Source organism: Anabas testudineus, chromosome 15 (assembly GCF_900324465.2).
Source record: "Anabas testudineus chromosome 15, fAnaTes1.2, whole genome shotgun sequence".
Taxonomy (NCBI): Eukaryota; Metazoa; Chordata; class Actinopteri; order Anabantiformes; family Anabantidae; genus Anabas; species Anabas testudineus.
Genome location: NC_046624.1, coordinates 14963682 through 14983579, shown reverse-complemented (window position 1 = coordinate 14983579; position 19898 = coordinate 14963682). Strand labels below are relative to the sequence as shown.

Genomic DNA, 19898 nt, shown 5'->3' with positions numbered 1-19898 from the left:
ATAAGTCTCAGAAGAAAGAAGAAAAAAATGACATTAATCATAAACAGTCTTGATTTAGGCTTTATTCAAAAGGTTGATAAACTTGATACTCTTGATCAATCAGGCATGAAATAAACCAATACTGTAATAACAAAAACAAACAAAAAAAAGGTCACTGAAACAACTAAATCTGACGCATTGAGCGTAACAGACACATTCAGTGGTTTAAAGGAAGCTTTGTATTTAACAGGAAGTCTTGTTATATGATCAGAAGGTGACGGGTCTTTCAGCGACAGCTCTGCACTGCGCCTCTGAGGTTGTTTGAAGTTTTAATACAGAGCAGTTTTCTTTGTAAGAACTCCTCACTAGCAGCTACTTCATTTAATGGGTTCGGTCCTGAAGACAGCGAGGCCTCAATGTGGGTAAAAGTGAATTTGGTCCAATAGCATGACGCCTGAATGCATCATATTGATAACGTGTTTTACAAATGTTATTGCTTTTTCAAATGCAGTGGAATGTTTACTTACATATCCAGTGATATTGTGGTATGTAAAATTAAACCTTTTACAGCCTGGTGATGAACAAGACCTTTACAGTGTTTGACCTGGTCTGAAAGCCAGTGGGCACAAAATACAGAACATGGGGTACTTCACATTCTAAGTGATGAAATCATAAAAGATGCCACAGTGATTTACACATCATCAGGAATCACAATTACATTTACATTGTTTGGGAGTTCTTCATTATTGTAAACGAGCCCTTATGCTGTCCTTCAAAAGTGTGACACGTTTTCTAATTAACTTCTCAGAAACACATAAAGATAGTGGGATATAATCAGCCAACATTTAAATCTTCAGAGAGAGAGAGAGAGAGCCCAGGAGTGACTGTGGAACTAGGTACAGATGTCCTGTATACTTAGACCTCTATGCTGTCAAAAGAACTTGTTTGCATAAATTATAATCTTGTGTATACTTAGGACATGACTGAGAAATTTCACTTGAAGGCCCATGGACACACAGTCAGTCTGGATTACAGTACAAGTATTGCCATGCTGCGCACTGAAAGTCTCAATAGTGTTTTAAAAAAAATCTAGGGCTTAGATTTTAAATTCATTAATTTGGGACAGAGTTTTTTGACATAAACCTTTACAGCTGCATTTGTGGAAGTCTCCCTCTCACTCTGCTGCAGTGTGCTGAGTACAGGAAATATCAACCCAAAAACATTTCTATAAATACTCTTAGAAAATTCTGTACTAGCAACGCATGACCAAGATGGTCATTCAAAAGCAAATCCAACTTTTCCACATCTATTTTGTGGACCTTCCAGTGTTTTCTACCTGCATTGCTAAAATCTTTAGGGCATTCTGGGAGGAAACATACATATCCCTGCTATGATTCAGTACATGACCTGTCCCTAGAACACCAACTGTACTGCAGCATTGCTGACCTCATAAAAGTTGTAAAATGGCATATATGCAATACAAAACAACTACCAGCATTAGGCTGATAGAGGATAAAAAGAAATATTTACAAACATGGAATCATGAATTTTTTGTTCAACATTTTAAGGGCACATGCATGCATGATTCTCAAGTCAAAAAAATCTAAAAGCATGTTCGCAAAACTTCGAAACGTACGTGGAATGTATGTCCTGCTGGTTGCTACAGTAAGGTAAAGTCTCTTCATATTAAATTACCTATAAAAATATATATATAAATAACAAGGTGAGGGTATTGTGTTGCAAAAGCTGCAGCACCGGTCAACGTTTAGCTGCACTGACAGAACAAGAAAGAAAGAGGGTGCCAAAGGGAGGGAGAGAGAGGAGCGAACAAAAATGGCAGCCAAGCACCGAGGCATCAGTGGAACAGCTGCTGGTCCAGCTCTGGAAGGTTCTGCTCGAACTACGCCTGTGTATGTGTGCTGTGACGAGGCAGTGTGTAAGGCTGTTCTCAAACTGAGCAGAGGGTGCACACTCTAGAACTCTTGTGACACAGATGTCTTCTATAAGTCTCAAACTTGGTTAAGCTCTAGAACATTGACATCTTTTTGTTCTAGAACTAAGACAAAACTGGGTTCTATGTTATAGAACTTTAAAAAAAGGCAGCTTGGTTCAAAACCCTCCAGGAGTTCTAGGCCAAATATTCTGCCTGTATGTTCTGGAAAGCTCTAGATTTTATGGATGAACTATGACGACACCAGATCACTTTCCGAGGCTACTAAGAGAGGAACTCTTTCTCCAGCTCGAAGACCGAGGGCCGTGCCGGGGAACTCTGGATGCGGCAGAGCGGCACAGTGCAGTCTCGTTTCTGGCTCTCTGTGTCCATGTCCAGCAGAGAGCAGCCCACTCCCACCTCTGACGACAGCACCACGTTTAGGTTTTGTGCCGTTTTCTCTCCAGAGTAGTGGCCCAGGGAGTAGCTCTTGTTGCGTCCGCGCAGCAGAGCCCAGGCGTGGGGTTTAGCCCGGAACGACACTGGCCGTGGTCTGGAGAAGGCCTCGCTGCCAGAGGTTTTCTCTGATCCATTCTTCTCTTTCTCCTGCTTCTTCTGTATGGATGGAGGAGGCAGGGTGGGTGGGCCATTGGCTGGAAAAAAATAAATGTTTTCACATAAATATATATAAAAAAAATTAATATATTGAAATAAATAAAAATTCATATGAAATATTTATAAATTAGACATGAAATATCCTCACTCCCAATGCCCGTGTATTACTCACTGTTGTGGTTGGTGGTGTATTTCTTTCTGCGTAGTCGTGGCCCTGTGTTATGGTTGCTTTGCTCTTGTGGCTTGCTTTGGGTTTGCACGGGTGTTTGTGTTTTAGCTGCAGTCCTGTTACTCTGACCTTCTGTGGATGCTGCTGGGTCCTGACTTGAGGGCTCTGTGCAATGATTGACAACCACAACCTCAACCTTCCCTGGACTAGACTCTGACACATCTGCCTCAGACTGTAAGAGACACTTGGTGGAGTTGCATTCCATAATGGCAGACATAGAGATGAGATTGACAGGTTGGGTGGAGTTGTGGTTTAATGTGGAATCGTCTTTGCGGGACCGACCACTTGGAGGTGAGGTGCTGCGTCGGAACCGGGTTGCACGCTGAAAAAGTCCCTCCTTCTTCTTCTTCTCTTTCTCCTCACGCTGGGGCTCGCAATCATCACTAGGTGCTGAGTTTTTGAGAGCCTCCCTAATGTCATAGCCAAGCACGACTGAAGCAAGCAACGCGCCACAGCTATACAGCACAGAGTCAGTCTTGCGGCGAGCTGACGTCCGCTTCAGGCTGTTTGTAGGGGTGACCTGTGGTGTGGTGGAAGTTGACGAGGTGGATGTAGTTGTGTAAGGGTCATCTGGGGTCTCTGGTGAGCCACCTGAACCTGCTGTCCCAACCCCAGCATCTCCTGGCCCACAATGCCCACAAGGGCTCTGAGGCTGCTGCTCATCCCGCCACAGAGGTAGATCAATGTACACCTGGTTGGGGAACTTGAGCTGCTTTGGTTTGGAGCTGCTATCAGGACATTCCTGGGAAAAACCCTCATCTTTTCCAGCCCCCGCTGAAAACACATGGGAGAATGAGACATTGTAAAGAAATAATGTAATGGACATTTCTCCAAAAAAGCAATAACAGTAATTTCAGACAACTTCATTTCATTTAATAAACTTGAAAAACAGGAAAAAAGAACACCAAGTCCTACAAATAACAAGGGTTTAAAGACCTTTTCAAATGTTAAAATATGCATCAGAATGGATTTTCATCTGACCTTGTTCAGCAAACAGGGCGGCGAGAGGGACAGACTTCTGGGACTTCACCAGGCTGGTGGACCAGGGATTACTGCCGTCTGACAGAGGACGCACTCTGAAAACAATGCACCACAGAGAAAAAATGAAATTAACTGAGTCTGTGTACTTACTCATTTATATGTGTGAAAGCAATTGTCTGAAACTAATGCAGTAGACAGTCGTCACAACTTTACGGGAGTGTCTGAAGGTTAAGGTTAGGTTACAATTAGGTGGGGGTTAGCAGTAGGCATCTATGTGTGACAGTTAATGTTTGAGCAGATGTTGTAAGGGTAGATGGGTTTTCTGGCAGTAGCTGTAATGTTGTCTTGTGTTTGTTTTCTGATGTGTGTGTGAAAGATGTGACCAGAGACATATGCAACATAGGAAAGCTGTTCCAGCCAACTATAACAGAAAGTATCTATCCATTTATCTATCTGTGTGTGTGTGTGTGTGTATGATGCATAGATGTGTATACACACTACCTCTCAGCAGCAGCAGGCCTTTCTTTGCTCTGTACTGAACTGGGACCCCAGGTTCTTCCTTTCTTCTTGATTCCCTTTTTCACATCATCAAACTCCTCCGGCCTGAAGAGGGTGCTGCGGCCCCATGTACGGTTGCTCTCATCTTGGGTAACTGTTGACACAGTGGCCAAAGTGTTATCACAGACTCAAACAATTGCAGCCACCTGTTGTGCATAAAAGCAAGCCTCTGACAGGAGATGTTGTGTAGACTAGCAATATTATTATAAGGTATGTCATCAGTCACATCCCTGCAGAAATGTTTCTATATAGCCAAAAAGTACCTGAAATGTTTAATAATCACTCTTTAAAAGGAGAAATATCACTGGTATACAGACATATTGATTTACATAAATGTAAAGTTAAGATGCAAAAAAGAAGGTTTCTTGAAGTTGTGGGTTAGTACCATGTTGTTATTGAGAAAAACCGAGATCGACCAAATATGCCTGGGCAACAGGCTAGAGCCAGAATTCCCATAAGTAGGAAAATGTTGTGCACCAATTATTTAATTAAAGTCAAATATAAAATGATTAAAAAAAACTAATAGGAAGAGGAGACTGGCCCAAGTCTGTCACTTGCCCATTTGATTTTCAGGTTAATCGAGAATTGACAAAAATTAACCAGCTCCAAACACCAAATTCTTGTTAACAAACATAAATAAAAACTGGCCAATCAGATGGTATAAAGCCCAACTTTAATTGTGAAACTTAGCCAAACATCACATGCAGCGCTTGGTGCTGTTAGTTACTGTGTGCATCCACACAGACGCTGCACGTGTGTAGGCAATAGCTTGCCTTTCCTCTGCTGCTCAGAGTAGACTGTGAGCTCGCTGGTCAGATCAACATCCTGTTGGTAAACATACAAACTGTCCCTTCGTATGTGGGACGTCACTGAGAAGGGAAACATACATGTTATCTCATCTGTCCTAAAACACAAGGCCACATTCGCGCTAGATACAATACCTTGTTAATCACTGTCCTGTATAAATACACAGGATACATAAAGGGACAGAAAGCGCATTTCTTTATTCAAGAACTTCTTATATTATAGAAGCTACCAAATTAACCTCTTGCCTGCAAAACCAATTCTATTGAGTAATCAAGGCACAGTAACAAGACAAGCTAACAGTTCTCTGAAACAGCTTATTCTTATTTTGTAAATCCTTAACTTGACAATAAAAGGCCACTGTGAATTTCCTTTAACTATCTTGTAGAATTTGAATCCATATAAATCATCTCCACTAAGTCTAATCATAACTAATGACAGTGATTCTGAGCAACAACTTGCACACTCTGACTCAATGTCAGGATCTACCATAAATGCTCAAGAGGAATTTGCCCCAGTTACTGCAGGGGCGTTGATGCATGATTAACAACATTGTCAAACTGTTCAAACAACTGGCTGACTGCTAGTGGCTCTGGAGCTTTTGTCGCATGGCTCCCATGTTCCCACTTCCCCTGACGCTGAGTAGATTTCTTCTGAATCATTTCACATATGTTTAAATTAGCATTCAATAATCCAGGCCAACACATATACTATACATGAATACTGACAGAGCTGGAGGACACAAAAAAATAGGGAAAAGAATGAACTTACGTTGAATGGCTCGTAGCCGGGGGATAAGTGTGGGACTGCTGGGAGGAGAGGAACTGGTGCTATGAAGGCTCCTCCTCTTGTCCATGGAAGGTGAAGCCTGCACAGTGATCTTATGCTGGAAATCTGCAAAATGCAACATCAACAGACGTGAAAAAAATATCTGAAGCTTAAGAAAGATTAACTGCAACATGTATCCTTAAATGTTTAACATAATGTGGATGTTGTACCACAGACAGAGTACAAAAGCGCCATACCCTGTATTTTACATACTATATGTAGAAAGCCAATTTACCATTTAGCATACAAATGATCAAACATGCTCAAAAGTAGTGGAAAGAAAACTTAACAGATTACTCTATCTACTTATTATTTATATTATCTATAAATAATCATTATAAATTATTATTTATAGAATTATTTTATTTATTGAGTACATTTTATTGAGTACATTTTAATTACTCAATAATTATTAAAATGCTTGTACACTTGAAAACATAGACATTGTAAAAATAATACATCAACAGTCTTTGAGAAAGAGTGGAATGTAGTCAACAATACTACCTGCTTAATAGAGTGTCACAAAAATGGCATTCAGTTACGCAATGATTTCAATTAATAATTTACTTGATTAAAAATATATTAACCAATAATGCAGAAGATGACGACAGGTGATGTAACTAAGTAGTGGATACATACAGTACAAGTTGGATAGCATGATGTTTTTTGTTTGATTAAACTCACCTGAGGGCAGGCTGATGCGGTTTCCATCCTTCAGTTTGAGGCGGGAACGTTTGAATTTTCCTTTCCTCTTCTTGACGTTGGGCTTGTCTTTGTTGAGCTGAAAAATTAGGATGTTGAGTTCTCTCTCCAGCACATTGATCTCTCGCTCTGCCAACTGCTGCTCCCGACGCTTCAGCAGCTCCTCCTGAGACTTTTGCTGGAGGGCAGCCCGTGTCAGCTCCTCTTCCCTAGAACGGAGCTCCTGAAAGAACCAGGTATTAAGATAAATACATGCTTATAGTGGCAGACATATCTGTGGCTGAAATCTCAAATACCACTTAAGAAACCTGTTAAGGAGAAAGGCTGTCAATTTTCATGTGAACATTTTCATATGAGCATGTAGGCCAAAGGTTTTGAAAAACAAGAGTAAAAAAGTAAACATCTCTGTTTTTACTGCTTATTTTGATTTTTTTTGGAAAACTGACAAGATTAAAAGTATGACATTGTAATAGCAGAGCATTGCTAAACCCATGGAGTTACTGAGCAGATAGATATCTAAATGACAATGTTCATAGTTGTTGTAAGTGTCTTATGGATCAAGAATGTCAACACATTACTGTGTTAAATATTTTGGTTTAGACAATCTCAGGCTAGAAAAATATCTCATAATTCCCATGTCGCAAGAGAAAAGCTCTTGCAAACAGACATCGCCATAATGCAGTAATAATGTGTTGTGTGGTGTGATTTAGATAACTCACTGTATAACAAGTTTCATGAGATTACTGCCTGCCGTTTCAGTCCCGTCTCCTCCCACGACTTACTCTTTCTTTATTCCCTCTATTTTTGCTTTAATTGTTCACCGGTGAATAATAATAATCCTTACTGGATGACTTTCATAAAGCTGCTTTACAGTCAAGTCCCTTCAGCCACCCACCTAGACTCAGATTCCTGTGAGATGTTTACTGGAAAACTACTGATGTAGGAGCTTATTCTACAACTAATCTTTGTTGAAGGAAAAACGATGGGAAAAAGTTAGCTAATGCTGAAGACTCTTAATCTTAAATAGTAGCCTTATACATCCAGCACACTTTGTAGGCTTTGTCATAGGAAGGCAATGCCGATTATATCAGTTAAGCATCGAAGGGAATAAGCTGTATGTTTGTGAGTTACATAACACAAAAGTACAGGTTTTAGTTCAACAGCATAACTAATAGCTAATTACAATTAAGTAGAATACATTAATCTACAATAAAAGACATAAAAATAATTATTATGCAACATACAAAATCATCATGTGTGGAATTTTCAGTATCTGTGTCATTCAGTTCACCATTCAATGACCCAGCTCTGTGTCCTGATCCTGCTGTTTCTCCAAACACTAATTAACCCCCAGCGATGGGAGACTTAAACAGGAAGCAGATTAAGGTCTTAACAAGGGGAAGTACGCTAAAGCACCTCTGTATTAATGACTCGTTCTGTTAAACACGAGATTAGCTTGTCCACTTGGAGTAACCGATTAAACTTTTTAGTCCTTAAAAGCTGTCCCAGGCAATACGCATGGTTAGATCTCGACAACAGATTAGTCAACGTGTATCATTACTAAAAAATTAAAAGAATAAAAGAGCAGGGAATAGTACAAGAAGGATAGGAGGATCATATCAACTACGCAACAGTGGAAAATAAAACATGTAAACACCTGGTAGCCCTTATACCGTGTGTGTGTGTACAGTGTTTTGTCACTCACGCTACATATGGGTGTTATACTGGTGCATCTTTGTGTCTCATCTGTCTAATTCACCTTCTCTTTGGTCCTGAGCTCATCAAACATCTCCTGGATCTCCACACGCCAGTCGTCCTGCATGCTGTGGAAGGATTCCTGGGGCATGGTGGCCATTACTGCCTCCTCAATAGCTGACAGCTGCTCCAGGATGCAGGAGTAGGAGGGACGCACATGTGGGTCCTGGTCCCAACACTCTGGACACATGCATTGCAGCATAGGGATTATAGATTTACACATTAACAAACAGACCATATGTCTATTTTTTTCCATCTACATCTAGCTACCTCTGTAATCACTCATTACAGAAAACTATCGGTGGTTGCTCAAAACTACTTAGTACTTTATATTTATATAATTACTGCAGCGTTATGGTAAAATTAAAGAAATAAATGTCAGAAGCTTCTGGTAAATAAACAGGCCTGTAGGCATACAATACAGAACAAATTCGTTTTTAATAAACTATTAATAATAATATTAACTGCCCTGGCATTAGATCATATTTAGCACATGTTTCTCTACATCCTGAAAGTATATAACCTGCCTCTGTTAATTTACCTTCCATGAGCTTGGCGAAAGGCTCGGGACAAGTGGAGGGGATTGGTAAAGTCAACTTATTGACTGCTACACCATAAGCAACAGCCAGGCCGTCTATCCCTCGGTATGGCACCTCCCCTGTTAACAGCTCCCACAGCAAGACACCATAGCTGGTGGAAATTAAAGAGAAAGTAAAATGTAGCCATAGAATAATAATAATAATAATAATAATAATAATAATAATAATAATAATAATAATAATAATAATAATAATAATCATCATCATCATCATCATCATCATCATCATCATCATCATCATCATATTATTGAGACATATGACAGAGAATACATATTTTACTCTGGGTCTGTGTATGGTGCGCTATTTATCATACCTCCAGACGTCACTGCCCTTAGAAAAGAGAGATGACTTGATGACCTCAGGGGCCATCCAGGAGTAGGTGCCAGCTGCTGACATTTTTGTGGTTTTGTGCCACTCCCTGGCCAGGCCGAAATCGGTGATCTTCAAGGTCTTCCTCCCGATGTCATCATTCTCAATCTTTTCAAGTAATAAAACTGAAAACAGACACGACAGGGAAGAGGCACATTAGAGTGGGATCATGGGAGACACTGGGAGTGGGATACGGGCCAAAAAAATATCATTCATGTTTAGGTGGAGGGTATAAAAAAAGTTAAAAGAAAAAGTAGAAAGACAGGATTGGGATGAAAGTGACAAGTGTGGGGGGTTCAAGAGAAAGATGAGTGAGCGAGAAATAGAGACACAAAGAGTGGGGGACAGGGTAAAAGACAAACATGTAGGTAAAGAGATGATAGTCGATATTCAGCGGGGCCAACAGCGGTATGCAGGTCATTTATTGGTGTAGAAACTGAAGGCTGACAGTGCTACAAAGCACCTGTCCTCAGGTCCTAAAACTGGTAACACATTAAAGACAGTCAGATCCCTCCAAACCTGCCTGTAACACTACACCTGGCCTGAGAGCCTGGCCACAGTGAAGACACGACCCACTCACGTGTGAAGTCAACCCTAACTCTGTACATAAAATGTACAGTCAGACAACAGTTCACACGTAGTAACTACACAGAAATCAATTTGAGAAAGGACTTTAAACAATGTTATCAACCTCCTTCAAGTGCTGTAATCTACAGTGTATGTGCCCTGATACACTGTGAAATTCTTGTTGTTACTTTGATAACCAGTAGCAGTATTTTCCATTAAGACGTGTATGAAGCCAAAACACACTCTTTGATCCTTTGATCCTCTAGATATTATTTTCAACATTTGTTTTTACCTCTGCCAAGATCTCCTCACATTACAAACTGTCCCATTTCATTATTTACATGCAGCCCTACCACTGCAGGTCAATTTGAACACGTCCTGTCAGCTGTGCATGCAAGGAAACTAAAACCTGAGGGTCCATTTAGTTTTTATGAGTTCACAATTCAAAGCAAGCTGAATAAGAATATAACTGACTTTTTAGCACATATGCTATGTGGTAATATTCCCATGGGAAAAAATAAAAGTAATGAAAACAATACACTGTGGACAATATATTATGTGTTGAAAATCATATCAAGACATCAGAGTTTCTGCACCTTTTCAAAGTAACAGCTTTGAACAAATATTCTGATGTGTGTTTATGTGCTAGTATTACTTGAATGAAGTTGAAACACTCACCAACCTTGGACTTGCTACTTCACAGCTGCACCAAACTATAACCTGTCAAACCACATGCACATACACGCACCCACAAATCTATTTATGGGATTCTCAATCAGTCAGAACTATATTTCACTTATGTAGTCAATTCATTACCATCTCAGACCTGACAGTTTACTTACAAAAAACACACTGATTTCCACAGATGTCAACAGTTCCTGCGTAAATCTGTGTACACACAAAAACTGAAAGCACATGCATATTTTCCTTTTGCCCAGTATATGCTCAGTTCCAAAACTGCACTGTTATACTCTACAATATGTATACTCAGGAAATTGGCTGATACCAGACATTAATCTTATCAATCAATAATTAATATGTGCATTGTAAAAACGACCTAAGTAGACACCTTAGCTGTTGAGATGCACTAAGGTAAATTTAATTACACTGTTTAACAATGTTTATTAAATTGTGCCATTATTATTCTATAGTTACAGTGACTAAGAAGAAACCAGAGATTGAAGGATTACTTGCCTGATAAGTGAATAATAGTTTTAGATACTTTTAGGCAATCAAGCAAAACATTGACTGGTTGCAGCTTCTGAAATGTGAGGATATAAAGCTGAATATGTGGTGTTGACCAAAACAACCCATTCCTCTATTGAAAAAACTAACTTATCCATAATGGAAACAATCACAATAATGGACGGTAGCCAATGCACGACTGTGCCAATTAACACAGGAGACCTGCAATGGGAAAGTACCAGCTTATAAACCACCTCCTGTAAGAGATAAAGTGCTTGGGTCATTTTACTCACTGAAGGTACAAATAATGGGTAAGGACGTTTAACTGGCATTTTATAAGGTATTTTAATAGGACTGAAATGATCACAAACACCATTTTAACCATAATGTGACTACCATGGGTCTCCACTAATAACAGGGGTATTGGTGCTATTACTAGCCTTGGGCACAGAGGGGATCCTCTGCCCAAGCTGCAACAATGGGAATTCCATTACAAACAGGTTTCACTAGGCCAATAATATACTTCTACTTCCTGTTGTCAAGTCCTCTCTCAGTGATTCCATAGATTCCTCCCAGCAGCCTCTGTAAGTTAATAAAGACTTATGATGGGTTAGTTACACAACCTCGAAGAACAGTGGTTTTGGGATAAACCCATGTGTGCTGATTGGCCCTATAGAGTATCATGCCAAATACTTTCTTTGTAGCTCCATGATACTTTAGTGTCAGCCCTCTAGAAATGTATGATAAAAGACCTAGCTCCCGTCTACATGACTCCATGCTGACGTTATCCTACAAAACAGCAGCCAACCATTTTGTTTGGCTACTGGAGTCTATTTGCAGCCAAGGAGGTAACAAACACACCTTTAAGCATGCATTAATTATGAATTTAGAAACATTAAATTATGTTTAAAATGTCATCTAAATATTAATATTGTATCTTAATAGCTGAAGGGAAGACCAGCACTGCACATCACTACACATTTTACATTATATGCAATAATACTGTACAGCTCACTTTTATGAAGTTCACCTCCCATGACCTCTTCATCCTGTTCTAAATTTTAAGAATTACTCATCAATAAAAAAACCACAATAACTTCAACTATGGTTATGAAAGTCAAAATTCATGTTTAGATAAGCTAAGTCAATGCATTTTCTAGCTTAGCATATTTCTTAAGAGAAAAGCAACCTACTCCTCCCTAACACCCTAATATTTGTCAAGAACAGTAAGTGATTATCTGGAAGAGAGTGTTCTCGGATATTGTGTCATTATGTAGAAAGATTATACAGTATGAATACTATAGACATGTAGTGGTAACTGTACTTTAAATTACTAAATGCATCCGTAAGAAGCCCCATTATGTTATCATTACTACATCTGCAGGAATACCAGCAAAATGTGAAACCAGTGTGGTGTGATAAACACATTTAAATGACTGATAGTCTTTCTGTTCTGATAGTTTTTTTGTTTACAGGTTGAGACTTTGCAGTAACCGTCCTAAAATGTTATCATGTCTGAAAAGGTTATAACTCAGACTGTATGATGTTCTCAGAGCTTCTACTCCTCCTTCTCAGTCTATATTTCCTTACCCTTTTCAAAAGAAAATGTTTTGAACCAGACAACAGTGCAACGCAATTGGAGATGGATGTGCCTCTAAGGCAGACCCCACCCTCCGTCCAACCCTCATTTAAGTCCCCTTTCCAACAGTGCATCTTCAGGCAGACCCATCTTTCATGGTGGCTAAGTGGGAAGATCAGAAGCAGAGCTGCTGCCTTTAAAGCAGGTCCCACGCTTCTTCTCATTGCTTTCTACCCCTCTAGGTAAAAAGAAAAAAAATGTTTTGGGCAAACATGAACTTTTCTTCTCTTCCTGCAACTCTGTGTAGGGAGTAATGAAGTTAAAACAATCAGTTTTGTAAAGTTGTGGAATAAATTGAATATGCAGATCTAAGAAGAGCAAATGGTTAGCTAGTGAGCAATGAATGTGAAAAAAACCACAAAATTCTTACTTAATAGATTTTGTTTAATGAAAACAGTTCATTTTCAGCATTGTCCTGGGGGTTATTTTATTGTTTCTAGTGGCATAACTAACCCCTGACGCAACATGGTTGCTGTAAAAATTGTGAGTGCAGTCTCCTAACTTGATGTGGCAGTATTTTCATAACTGTGCCAACAGACTAAGCATGAGAGCAAGAGGTTTCCTGTAGTAAGCAGAAACAAGGCTGCTAAACATTCCCCGACTGGTGTGTCTCTCCTGGCTGAAATGAGAGTGCCCCAAGCATTCTGGCTGATGGGAAAAGGATCAGGGCTAATGGCTGTCTAAATCCATCTATCATGGTCATGTCTCTCTGGGCCACTTGCTCCTTGTATGTCCTCATCCTCTCCTGGTTTGTCTCCATTTAGGCACGAATTAACCCGTAACCAGGCTAATTAAAACCTAAATGTTAAAGGTGTACAGCTAGTACCTTTGGCTGTAATGGCATCTATCAATGTGCTACGGTGCTATGGAGGGGATTGGTTAATTCCGAAGGCAGCTCTCCTCAGCTGTGGGCCCTTTTCCTTTTCACCCTGCCCTGCAACAATAGGTGCAGTCAGGGAGAGGTCATAAAAAACACAGTGAAAGCATCTCTACTCCTCCTCTCTCCCCTCTGCCCATTCTCTCGTCAGAGAAAAGACAGGCAGTAACTGTCTGTGTGTCACCAGGGGTAATTGTGGGAAGCCAGGGAAAAGTTGCCTTGCAACATTTAGTCAGGCTTTGGTAACTTTTCCTCCAGGACTATTTATTCCAGAAGTAGAGCAAGACAAGAGAAAAATAAGAGGGGGAATAGGGATTCTTTTTAGGCATCTAGTCTACTATAACTGTTTCTGTTCTGTGGTAGGCTTATTGTGAGTTTACTTTGTGCATTGCTGTTCCCACAGAAGCAACAAGGTTCACAGGGAAATAATTACATTTCTTCAGTGAACAAGTGAACAACATTTTTCTAAACATACTTTTGAGCTGTGTGCTACACATTTAGGGTTAGAAACAATAACAGCAGCAACAACAACAACAACAACAAATGCACCTGTATGAGCACTTTGGTTGCTGCAACCACTAGGTCAAAATATGGTCATCACTCTTAACTCTGAATTCAGCATATTTTCTCTACCCATTTTATTTATGTGAACTGTGTACTAACAAAATATAATACTTCCTCCTGTAGTTGTAACATTTGCAGGTCTTCACACATCTACAGAAGGACTGACGTACAAAGAGATAGGAAGAGGGAGGGGAATAAAGGGACAGCAGCGTGATCAAGTCTAACAATAGCTTAAGACTGATGGGACAATGCAGTTGCACACACTCCAAACAGAACTCCATCTGTTTCAGTGGCGTTCAAGCACACATTCCTGGCATACTATTGCTCTCAGCAAGATGTGAAACTCCAAAGTTAATGTGGGTTATGTATGCTGGCCCAGGGCCAGGTTTCACTGGAATCTCTTGCTTATATTTACTGCCATATAAATACTGCCTACCACACCTAGCTAAAAGGAGAAGGTTTAAATCAAAACTGTGCAGTGAGAAAAAGGAAGGTTCAATGAATGGATGGAAAACAACACTAGAGCAAGACAAGAGCATGAATCCATGCCACAGACTCAGCTGTCATTCTCTATAAACTCTAAGTTGTTTCAGGACAAGCTAGATTCCACAGATCAATTTTAGATGACAATGAGGCTGACTACATCGGGCTGCAGCTACAATACTTCTGAGTAGGACAGATTCTTTGTTGTTTTCATTTATGGAGTTTGTTGGTGGAAAAAAAAAAACCCAACATTTTTTATCGTTGGCCTTTAAAGTTTCAACATTTTGTTGGATAAAGACTAGACAAAAATAATGAGGAGCAAAAGGGAGCAAAGGGGAACATGTGAAAGGCGAAAAATAACGAAGTAAGAAGGGAAACCCCCTCAGTTTGTGGCAATAAAAGAGGACCGCTGCTCTCTGGGAGATTAAATATGAACGGAACAAAACAAAACGAGGGCTTTGAGACCCTCCGAGTCCTAGCCATTCTTCTGGCCACAGTAGCCTAGCAACCACTGCTTGACCAGTCCATTGTGCAAACGTATGTTACGCTTTTATCCCTCATTAGCAACATTCCTCCCTGCAGGCTGGGATTTTACAGATTAGGTCGAAAAACACAAAAGAGATTGGACAAATCTTGATGACTTCGAACATATTACTTTACAAGCTAATCATTGATCAAATAGCTTTATGTTTGTCTGTGTGGAGCATGTGTACACTGCAAGTTGATAAATGACAGGCCGAGGAGTTGAGTGAAGGTGGAGAAGTTAGGGTGTTTTTCTGCCTGTGTATAAATGTACCTGTATGATTTATCTTTATGGGAAAATCTCTGGTGTGAAATTACTTGATAACTTATACCAGAAAGACAGGAGATTTACAGACAGACATTTCGCTAAGTAATTACTACAAGAATGGCAGTTTGCTGAATAACAACCACTTATTGCACTTATAAATTTCCATGCTACTCCCCGTGAGAAATATTCTCACCACTTTTATCCCTTTGAACCTGAACACCAAGAAAAACTAACAACAGACAGGCACTAGCAGAAGTAACTGCTTCTCTTATAAGTTGTGCTATTCTAGGTTTTTACTTGGAAAACAACTCAGCACACCACAGGGTGCCATTTTTGTGTTTATGTGTTCACAAAAGAGACGTATTTTGTGAACTCACTGCCCTGGTCAAAAAACAAACAGATGCAGCTTCTTTCATTGTCTGTTAAGGCAAGACAAGACTGTATATTGACTACAGATGTTCAGACCTCTGAACCCTGAACAACTCCCTGCAAGTAGTAATAGTACAAAAACAAACTAGTAGGAAAAAAAATGCATTTTTTGGGCCTTAACTTTGTTGTTTAACTTCTGCTATCTTACATTCTGCATGTACGTTGAGCTGTCTTTTACATTACAATAGGCATATTGTTGATGGCCTCTCCTGAATTCAGTTCTAAATTCCCCCACTTCACTTAAAGCTCAAGCTGTCTCTAGGTCACAGTGAAGTGGCAGGACAAACACAATGACTTGTGTTAGCAGCACTGTGCCTGTTTGGGGGAGTTTGTTTGTGTATGTTCTCCAAACATCCGATTAGCTCAAACACTATAGATAATTTAAATCCTCTTTCTCTCTCCATCTGCCCTATAATTAACACAAATCTTAAACAACACTACATTCAGGGTTGGACTCTTCAGCACTGATCATCTCATGGCAGTACAAATTGCTGGTTATATGGTATTACGATACATAATAAGTTAGTTTTAGGTCTGGTTGCAGTTTTGATTTACTACACTACACTGGTACTTTCATGATTTCTTGTGAACACAATGGGACATTAAAATTTGTTGTGAAAGCTAACGTGTTGCAGACATTATGTCATGTTTAAACTATCCCTGCTGATCAACTAAAACTATAATCATGTTAACAGGTTTGCAGAATATGCATTTTTGTAGAAGTCTGTCTACATTTACAGCAGCAGACAGACATCAGTAGGCCAGAGCTGCTGCCCACATGGCCCCAGGCTGATAAAACACTCTGGTCAAAGGGACAAATAGTGTTTGGAGTCATATTACACAAATAAACACACCTGAGTTGGGGTGGGTCGCCCATTTTTTTTCTCTTTAAGTCTTGTCCATTCATTATTTCGTGCTGGGAAAGTTTGCTGCCCTCTTAATTGCCAGTCTAGTAAGGGACTAGCAAATAGGTGGTCTGGTGCATTAAATCAAAATATAAAGTATTAAATTACCAACAAATTCAAAGAGAGACTTCCAAATAACCTAAGGTCTACCTAGAACAACAACAGGTTGCCTCCAAATATAAACACCTGGAGCAACTGTGCATGCACATTCCCTGATGTATAAGCCATCAGTCCTACACGTTCTCCACAATAGAAAAAAGTTAATGGTTTTCTCTTTTATTATACCTAGACAGGTTCTTTTTCTTATTTTTCTCCAGTACTTATACTATTAGCTCTGGTAGGTCAAACTGGATTGACTGTGTGTGAGCATGGTTGTGTTTGGTAAATCACTGACTTTATTTGAACACCATTTCAGCATGGCTTGGGTAGGGGGCTGGTAAGGTGTGTGCATTCAAGAATGAGGGGTAAATGGGGTGGGGGCAGTCCAGCTGAGCAAACTGACTTTTTTTTTTTTTTACATCCTCTTGATGGTTACCCCCTACAATTTTAACCAAATACATTTGATGCCTCTTTAAATGTATTCTGTGTAAACACAGCAATGTAAATGTGGGGTTGAAAAATATATATAAATATATATTAATTGAGCTAACTTGAGTTTTCAGCAGCCACAGTTTAGGGTGTAATGGTTAAGATGTTTTCTTAATCAGTGTGACATGTTGAGCCATGTGGAGTAGTCACATTCCAGTCAAGATAATCAAGATGCATTAGGAGTTGACACTTACATAGTTAATTAAGCAGACCTGAACTTTAAGCAAAACCTAAGTTAGATAAATAAAGCAAGATGTGATGAATGTGCAACAGGTGGATGATTGCACATGCTGGTTTTTCATTCTTATTTCATAGCATACAAATTCGCACTCCCACCCACACACACACACACACACACACACACACTTACTGTTGCTCGACTTCAGGTCTCGGTGGATAATGGGTACCACGGCCTCCTCGTGCAGATAGTGCATTCCTCGTGCAATCTGCACGGCCCAGTTGACCAGGATGTGTGGAGGGATGCGCCTTCCGGTCAAAGCCCGGTTCAGTGTCCCGCCTCGGGCATACTCCATGACCAGGCACAGGTTTGGCTCCTCCAAACACACTCCTTCGAGTTTGATAATATTAGGGTGCTGCAGCATGGAGAAGAGTTTCGCTTCTTGTTTAACACTGCCGGCAGTGGCTGTTATGTCCTCGTCTGGATCTTGGCGAGCCGCTTTCACGGCGACCTCTTGATCTTTCCATGTGCCTCGGTAAACTTTGCCAAATCCACCCACGCCTATGATCTCCTCTAGCACCAGTTCACTGAAGGGGATCTGGACGGGCGAGCTCGGGACTCGCTCTCGTACCCCTACTGTCTCAACCGCAGCGGGGATGTGGTAAATAGTAGGTTGGTAAGTGACATAGTTGGAGGGGAAAATCCCGACCCGGTGGTTGATTTTACCCGTCCACCATCCCTCGTCCCCGGAGATCGCTGCGTCCTTAGACAGGACCTCCACCACGTCCCCTCGCCTGAGGCTGAGCTCGTCCTCGCCGCTTGCCTCGTAGTCATACGCCGCTGTCCACAGGGATCGAGTCGGGCACAGCGGGGCAGAATGAGCCCATGCCCGAAGTGAGGGGGAATCTGTCCAGGCATTCTCCCCGGTCCCTCCGCCGCCCGGCCGCCCTTCACCGTTTGGGAAAGCGGCCTGCGAGACATCCATTTCTCGGTGGCCGTAGCGGCACCATAGGGTGCAGAGCTTTTAGATCGAAACAAAAACTTTAAAAGTCTGAAATGTAACTTACTGAAATCAGCATGCTGTCACAGCTGCAAGCTGCCTGATGAGAACAGAGGGGAAGTCCCTGCTCAGCCCAAGACAGGATCAGACCGTGTCCAAAGTCCTGTGTGTGTGAGAGGGAGAGAGCGTCTACCAGCCTGTATCCACGTCGCCACTCCGGTAACAGCGTATGAGGGTCAATGACTAGCTAGCGAGGCTGGCTCAAGTTAGCTGGAATACCTTACAGCTAATGTCACCGCTTGGAAAAGTAACACAAAGTTGGAAATGAACATTTAATGTAAAATAAATGTCAACCGTGAGAGAATCCACGAATCAGTCTTCCCCAGCTTAATGCTAATGTGAAACGGCTAAAGTTAGCCGTCTATCGATGGAGCTAAGTTACCAAGTTTTCGCAGGTGCCGCAAGAGGTGCACCTGCACCGTCCAAAGTGAGGCTTCGAGGGACAGGTCGGTCTTCGAAAGTCGCCAGCAAATGTCATGTAGTCACAGACAAAATGTTACGCTCGCTTGCTCGTTTGTGGAGTTTTCACAGGAATTCCAGTTGCATTCCAGACTTTTGGCTAACGGGTTAGCTTAGCATAGGTCAGCTCGTCGACTAGTGCGGCAGTTGGAAAAGTTGCTCCGCTCCGCTTTAGGATCGGTTATTCCAAAGTGGGTTTCTCCTTCGGGTTTGTGAAACAGCAGCCGTCAGTTGCACGCGTCGACTGCGCATCAAACATCCTGGACTTCAACGCAACAATACGTGAATAAAACATGAAGGAGATTAAAAAAAAAACGGCAACTTTAATCAAAACAACCCCCCATTTCCGTTGTCGCCAGGCGAGCGGCGGACAGACGAGCGGCTCACCGAGGATCTGGACGGACGCGGCCGCTGCGCTCGCTACTGGCTGTGAGGCTCTCTGATTGGTGGATTCCGTGACATGTGACCACTCATCGGCAGCAGGGGGAGGAGCCATTGTAGGAATGCGTGAGAAGAGCGCGCCTTCAGGGAAATGATGGGAATAGAGGAGAGTGAATGGACATCATGAGAGAGAGAGAGCATCCTTTCTCTCCAAACAGTGAATAAGAACTGTTATTATATATAAAAATATGTATTTATAGACATTTAATTAAATAAATTCTAATAATGTACTGCAATACACTATAACATCAACTACTAAACTCCATTTATTAGAATTAGAATCCGCTTGATTGTCCAAGTATGTTCAAGCACACAGGAATCTGAGCCTGCTTCCTATTGGCCCTATTAATAATAATAATAATAATAATAATAATAATAATAATA

General features: G+C 40.9%; 1 protein-coding gene across 2 annotated transcripts; it reads right to left on the bottom strand.

Moving 5' to 3' along the window:
* Positions 1–44: 44 nt before the first annotated feature.
* Positions 45–19495, bottom strand: map3k21 (mitogen-activated protein kinase kinase kinase 21). Of its 2 annotated transcripts, XM_026354938.1 has the most exons (11): positions 17747–19495; positions 9294–9474; positions 8923–9071; positions 8386–8561; positions 6609–6849; positions 5868–5990; positions 5066–5161; positions 4236–4386; positions 3735–3829; positions 2697–3527; positions 45–2562 (listed from the first exon to the last, which is right to left on the bottom strand). In XM_026354938.1, the coding sequence occupies exons 1-11, from the start codon at positions 18537–18539 to the stop codon at positions 2195–2197; spliced, it is 3204 nt and encodes a 1067-aa protein (XP_026210723.1). In that variant the 5' UTR covers positions 18540–19495; the 3' UTR covers positions 45–2194. The 2 variants fall into 2 exon arrangements, with proteins under 2 accessions (XP_026210723.1, XP_026210724.1); XM_026354939.1 differs by lacking the exon at positions 5066–5161 and having other exon boundaries at positions 17747–19494.
* Positions 19496–19898: the final 403 nt, after the last annotated feature.